Source organism: Sinocyclocheilus grahami, unplaced genomic scaffold, assembly GCF_001515645.1.
Source record: "Sinocyclocheilus grahami isolate Dianchi unplaced genomic scaffold, SAMN03320097.WGS_v1.1 scaffold466.1, whole genome shotgun sequence".
NCBI lineage: Eukaryota > Metazoa > Chordata > Actinopteri > Cypriniformes > Cyprinidae > Sinocyclocheilus > Sinocyclocheilus grahami.
The window spans coordinates 533,467-539,731 of NW_015505645.1; the positions used below are offsets into that span (position 1 = coordinate 533,467).

Genomic DNA, 6,265 nt, shown 5'->3' on the forward strand with positions numbered 1-6,265 from the left:
GGGGGCAGTAAAGACAGTTATGCAGCTGACTGTGATGTATGTTTTTATCATCACTAACCTTTGCCTGTGGCCTAAAGTCAACATGTCCTCCCACAAAACTAATTAATTTTAATAGCTTGTATTCATTTAGGTAAATGTCAATTTATAAACACACTTATTAATTCATGTTCATTCCTTTTAAATTATTCAACTTAAATGTAAAGAAATGCACTCATAAGTACATGAAGTCAACAATTTTAAGCCATTTGAATTGTTACATACACATTTCAAACCATGAGAAGCACACAAACATAAATCTGTTTTTTCAAACAAATGGTTTATTCAATGCATGATGCATGCGAATGAGTAACATTATTCTAACTGTGAAACGTGAATGAGCATTTCATGAAGACTTTACATATGGTTTCATCCATACAGACCTGCAGAAGAACTGACAACACAAACACACATTTGTCAGTTACAGAACAGATAGTACAGTCAGAAACAGCGCAAGAAAACCTGCAGACTGCAGACAGGGAGCAGCAGCTCAATGTGGCAAGGCACGAGTTGAGAGAGGTGCAGAAAAATATTAATGTACGAGACAAGACGATTCCAGAAACACAAGCCATATACAATATTAACAATATATCATTTTCATTCTGATTGTGAATTCTAGGAAGTGCCACATCTAGTTTGTTTTTTCCCCTGAGGGAGGAAAACCAAATACAAGGCCAAGCTCTGATGGCAAATAAACAGTTTGAACGTCTTTACCTCCTCCATCACTACCAATGCCACATAAACACCTCCTGCATGCTTGGACATGGATGAGTGAGAAATTAAAGTATTAAAAAAAGAAAAAGCTGACTCCATTCACATCACTCATGCTTTCAAACATACTCTTGCACAAGCAGGTACCTGAGAAGCCCTCACATAATGTAATGGCACACCTTGGGCTCATTCCAGCACTCTGGCAAGGCGAGAAAAATCATTCCTCTGTGGAACTGTCTTCTGCCAAGAAACACAGTTCCACCTCGGCCTCTGTCTCCTGCCTGTGGCTCCTCTGTCTAGTTCAGAGATTTCTGCTGCTGTTGATCCAAACACTGTGCTCATCATCCCTGTTCCCTTATTCCACCCTGCAATGTCATCAGGCATGCTGGGTATTCTGTTTAAGCGCCAATGATTATCACCAAATTAATTGTGAAAACCTGTTACAGCTACAAGTGTGTGGTCATAACATGGTCTAAACAATTAAAGAAAATCTGCAAGTTCTGTTAACATTTTTCGCTCCCTGTTAATGTTTGGGCCTTCAGCAGAAACAGTTCAAAAAAAAAAAAAAAAAAAGAGGGTAAAATGTCATGTAATCATGTAATGGGTTAAAACGGGCCCCGGGACGCCCGGGCGTGGAACTGAAGGCGTTTGTAAGCGATGAAACCTGCTGCTGTTATAACTGCCAGGGCGACTACAGTACACATTGTCCATGTGCCGAAAGCAGATGAAGATTCTCCATCGGCACGAGAGCTGGTGGGGCCGTTCTGCAGGTTTGGCTGTAGACATAAACACATGTCAGTGAAGCTGATTAATTTACTGTCAATTCTCAGACACGTTATCAACATCATGATCGCCATAGCCTGCAGTACTTACTCCCTGCTGTACTCGAAGATGCACATCCTCTCCTGCAGACCGAAACAGCTCCACTGCTGCACTGTGAGACAGATTGTCCAAATTCTGGCCATTTATCTACACAAAAAAAAACAATCAAATATACATGATTCATTTTAAAGTTGTCATATCAAGACATCCAATTTTCCTTAATATTTTGTATATACACTATTTCGTTCACAAGTTTGGGGTCGGTAAGTTTTTTTTAGTCAGCAGGGATTTGTTAAAATTATCAAAAGTGACAGTAAATACATTTACAATAATATTATTCATCAAAGAATCCTGAAAAAAATGTACCATGGTTTCCATGCAAATATCAAGCAGCACAACTGTTTTCATATAAAATAATAATAATAAATGTTTCTTGAGCAGCAAATCAGTATATTAGAATGAATTCTGAAGTAACAGCTGTTTTGGCAACTCAGGAATAAGCGGACATTTAAAATAGAAAACAGTTCATTTATATTGTAATAATATTTTACAATATTGCCATTGTATTACGTAATACTACTTAACAGTTAAAAGCAGTTACAGACCACAAATCTTTGGGGGGGGGAAAAGTATATAAGAAAATAAAAATATATTCACTTTTGTTCTGGTAACACAACCACAAAAATAAGTGCAATGCTGTAGTATCATTATTGTGAGGAGCTGCATTAAAGCCGAGTAAGGTCATCCACAGGATTACAGCGAGCATTGATTTACAATAAATCACTCATGTACAGTTGTGCTGTTGTACAGTGAAGTGGCAGTATTGATTCAAATTTAAGTATAGAGATAGTCAAGCATTAAGTATTAGTAAAGTATGATTTGTCAACCATGTACAGTAAATTACAGTGATTTTACCGCAAGAATTTTGTCTCCCTCCTGCAGACGTCCATCCAGTGCAGCCGCTCCATCATCTTTGATTTTTGCCACATAGATTCCACTGTCATTCATAATATACTGCTGGTCAACTCCACCCACTATATTAAACCCCAGACCTGTCACAGACAGAGAGGACGTTACACACAGCACAAACACAAGTGTTTGAACTACTTACATCATTACACTGAGCCTGAAATACGTTCAGAGGGCCTTAATGTGATTTCTGAAGAAATGGGGAAGGGGGAAAAAACAGACATGATCCCATCCAGACGTCACTTCTTAAGATAAAAGGGTCTCGTTTAGGGCTACATGATAAATCGAAATGGAATTGAGATCGCGATTCGACAGAAGCTGCGATTGTCATGTGTATCTTTCAGTGAAGCACGGTTCTGTGATCAGCAGTAAATCTCCATCCAAAGGCCAGAGGGCGCTCTCGCGCTGAAACTCCAAATACGCCTCGCAGAAGAAACCCAGAAAATGCCTAATGCTGAATAAACAAAAGATTCAACTGCTTTCATTGATTCAACGTGACTAATAAACACACAACTACGGCAGTATACGGTTTATCGGAGTTCTTATTATTATAATTTCCATTAAAATAAAGTATATTTATATAAATATAAAAGATAAAAGTATATCACTGCTTAAATACTATGAAATATGTTGTGTGCCTTATTCTGTGTAAGAAGCCACATCATCTCACAGAAGGATTTATTTCAAACACTCGACTGACGTTATGAAGTGAGTTTGGAGTCATATGTTATTAAATGTGGTATTTTCACATGCTTTCAGATGGAGCAGCATTTACTTCACAGAGCCGTAGTTCACGGAGAAGCTATGCAAACAGCTGTCATTATCGCGCCATCCAAGGTGTAGCTAAAATATGAGTCCTCTATCCATAATATTGTTTTTTCCAATGAAGCAGTCATGAATCAGGAGAGAAAGTTTTGTCCAGAAGTGATGGTTTAAAGTTAAAACACCTTAATGATGGAATTGTTTATTACAAACACACGGCTTTTCAGTTCAAAAGACATTTCACAGGCCGGAGTTGGGAGGATTATTGTGATGTTTTTATCAGCTGTTTGGACTCTCATTCTGACGGCACCCATTCACTGCTCTATCCATTGGAGAGCAAGTGATATAATGCTACATTTCTCCAAATCTGTTCTGATGAACAAAAAAAACTCATCTACATCTTGGATGCCCCAATGTTGAGTAAAATTTCAGCAAATTTTCATTTTTGTGTGAACTATTCCTTTAATTAGTAACCAAAAATTGTTTGACATCATGCAGTAGATAAAGAACCAACATTTCTGTCATTTTCACCAGAATAACCAGTTATGACATTCTGATTAAACATGCACGAATCCTTCACAATAGCATCTATAATATGGATTTTGAAACTAAATAAAGTACAGCATGCCGACTTTAAAATGTAGTTTATTAAAGATAAATCAAAATATGTTTGGTAAGACAACGGAGTCTGGAATTAAAAAAAAAAAAAAAAAAAATCTAAATTTAGCAGTCATGCCTCACAGCACACTAGTGGACAGTTTTGCACCTGATATTGTTTTACTGTAAGATAATGTGTTAAATATTGGGGTCTAAATATCATTTCATTTATCGGGGATCAAAAACAGGATATTTTCTTTCCAATACCGAGAATTTGATTGTCTATAAGGGGTGGGTCTGGAATTAATTAAACTAATTTGACCCATAGTGTTGATGATGTATTATGTCTCTGCTATTGTTCTCAGTCCTACTATTTAATCACAAGTCAAAGTCCAGGGCTTTCAGAGCAGTCCAGTCCATGCCCTCGCAGAGGTCACACACACCAACGCATTATATAAGAGTTGAATCAAAGTCAACAAGAAGCTGAGACTGTCAGCTCTCAGAAACTGAACTAATGGATCGGTACCAGACCCACTACTCCTAAAATAAATTTTAAAAACAGCCAAATATAGTGTGCTTGAATCAGTCGGAAATGTGTCTGTTTGTACATGTCGGTCCATTATGCTGATGGCGTATTGTGCTGGTTCTGATCTAAACTTAACTTTCGCTTTCATAACAACACCAACGTCTCTTAATAAACCCGATCTGGTCGTCTGCAGAACACAGTCGGGTCCGGACGGTCTGTTCGGGTTCACTACGCCAGTTATGTCAGCATTTCTTGCGGGAGCGGACCGAACCGCCAGGCTGAACTGTTTCAACAGTGCAGGAGAAGTCGAAGAGAGAGACAAACGTACCAGCCGGGCCTCTTTTCAGCGTCATTTCTACATCGTCTGCAGAACACAGTCGGGTCCGGACGGTCTGTTCGGGTTCACTACGCCAGTTATGTCAGCATTTCTTGCGGGAGCGGACCGAACCGCCAGGCTGAACTGTTTCAACAGTGCAGGAGAAGTCGAAGAGAGAGAGACAAACGTACCAGCCGGGCCTCTTTTCAGCGTCATTTCTACAACGCTCAGCGCGTTGTGTGCGGATCCGTTCATGTTGTCGGAGAAGTTTCACTTTTTATTCCCGAACAGCTAAAACCCTCCTAAAGCGTGCGGAACCCCGCCTGCTTCCTCTAATGCTGCCGGGATACGTGCGTACCCGCCACTGCCCCCTAACGGACACCACCGGAACACTTTCACAGTGCACTGCAGTGAGGGGAGGCCATGCCTTGTCCAAATACACACACTTGATCACTTGACTACTTATATGACGTATTTCCTGTATTTGGCCCAAGTGTTCAAGTGAGCATGAAGACCACAAGTGTGTAGAACTTTTCATTACCTGATGGGCCACACTTGTAGTGTTGTAAAAATGCAAGTGTTTACACAGCTTTATTTTTATTTGAATTACTTTGCATTTTAAAATCAACCTCTAAATGTCTGTTCAGTAGTCCCTATAACATGACATCATTTTAATTTGTGGTGCTTCTAATTAAATGATAAAAAGCAGTTGCAAATGTTGTACAAAATAAATATCACCACTACTTATCTTTGCACCAATAAAAGTAAAAACACCTGTTTTTCCACCAAATTATTTGTAATATCTAATTATTATATTAATATTTAACTTACATTGGAAAGGTTTCCGTGACCTCTCGCGAGATCTCGGCAAAAAGTCTCACGATTTATTTCCAGAACATGATGCATGATGGGATACACTTAGCCTTGAATAGCGCTCTGGAGTGGTATTCGAGGTAGTGTGGATTTAGTATCCATTAAGGGCACTGCACTTTGGCATTTTGAAGACATGGGACAGACTTGCACACTTACTTCCTGTCGCACACACTCGCTCTCAAGTGGCCAAGACCGCAAGTGTGGGTATTTGGACAAGGGGCCAGACTAATTTCCGAGAATCGGTTCTTGCAAACAGTTCAACACTGGTTAAAAAAATTTATTCGGTATTTACGTCATGATGTGTCCCCTGACATTCCAGCGTGGCATTAAAAGGCATATGTTGGCACATATTGATGCTTATTTTGTGTGTGTGTGTTTTAAATTAGAATTATTAATAACGACGTTTATCGTAATTTTTATAGCACACAAAGGAAATAGCACATTAAATGCTCAAATTAATAAATTAATAAAAACGTTTTAATAGACCAGTGACGACTGCACAGAGTAGCAATATAACAGAACGTTCAAATGTATCTAGTATGATCAAACGGTGATGCTTTACCCCACATACGCACGACCGGAAGGAGCGGAAGCGGTCGACTGTGGCATAATAAAAGCTCCGCTGCTTTCGAGCCGTGTGTCACGCTCATTCA

The 6,265-nt window shown here is 39.2% G+C and overlaps 1 protein-coding gene across 2 annotated transcripts; it reads right to left on the reverse strand.

Moving 5' to 3' along the window:
* Positions 1–298: 298 nt before the first annotated feature.
* Positions 299–5,152, reverse strand: synj2bp (synaptojanin 2 binding protein). Of its 2 annotated transcripts, XM_016235358.1 has the most exons (5): positions 4,965–4,988; positions 4,752–4,786; positions 2,485–2,621; positions 1,621–1,716; positions 299–1,523 (listed from the first exon to the last, which is right to left on the reverse strand). In XM_016235358.1, exons 2-5 carry the CDS (start codon positions 4,774–4,776, stop codon positions 1,353–1,355), a joined length of 429 nt encoding a protein of 142 aa, XP_016090844.1. In that variant the 5' UTR covers positions 4,777–4,786; positions 4,965–4,988; the 3' UTR covers positions 299–1,352. The 2 variants fall into 2 exon arrangements, with proteins under 2 accessions (XP_016090844.1, XP_016090843.1); XM_016235357.1 differs by lacking the exon at positions 4,752–4,786 and having other exon boundaries at positions 4,931–5,152.
* Between the last annotated feature and the right edge of the window lie 1,113 nt (positions 5,153–6,265).

Excerpts from the sequence above, each read along its gene's own strand:
- synj2bp (XM_016235357.1), bottom strand. The coding sequence starts at position 4,994 with ATGAACGGATCCGCACACAACGCGCTGAGCGTTGTAGAAATGACGCTG. Across the intron at positions 2,622-4,930 it reads GCTGAAAAGAGGCCCGGCTG|GTCTGGGGTTTAATATAGTG; the intron begins GTACGTTTGTCT and ends TGTCTGTGACAG. Across the intron at positions 1,524-1,620 it reads ATCTTCGAGTACAGCAGGGA|CCAAACCTGCAGAACGGCCC; the intron begins GTAAGTACTGCA and ends TTATGTCTACAG.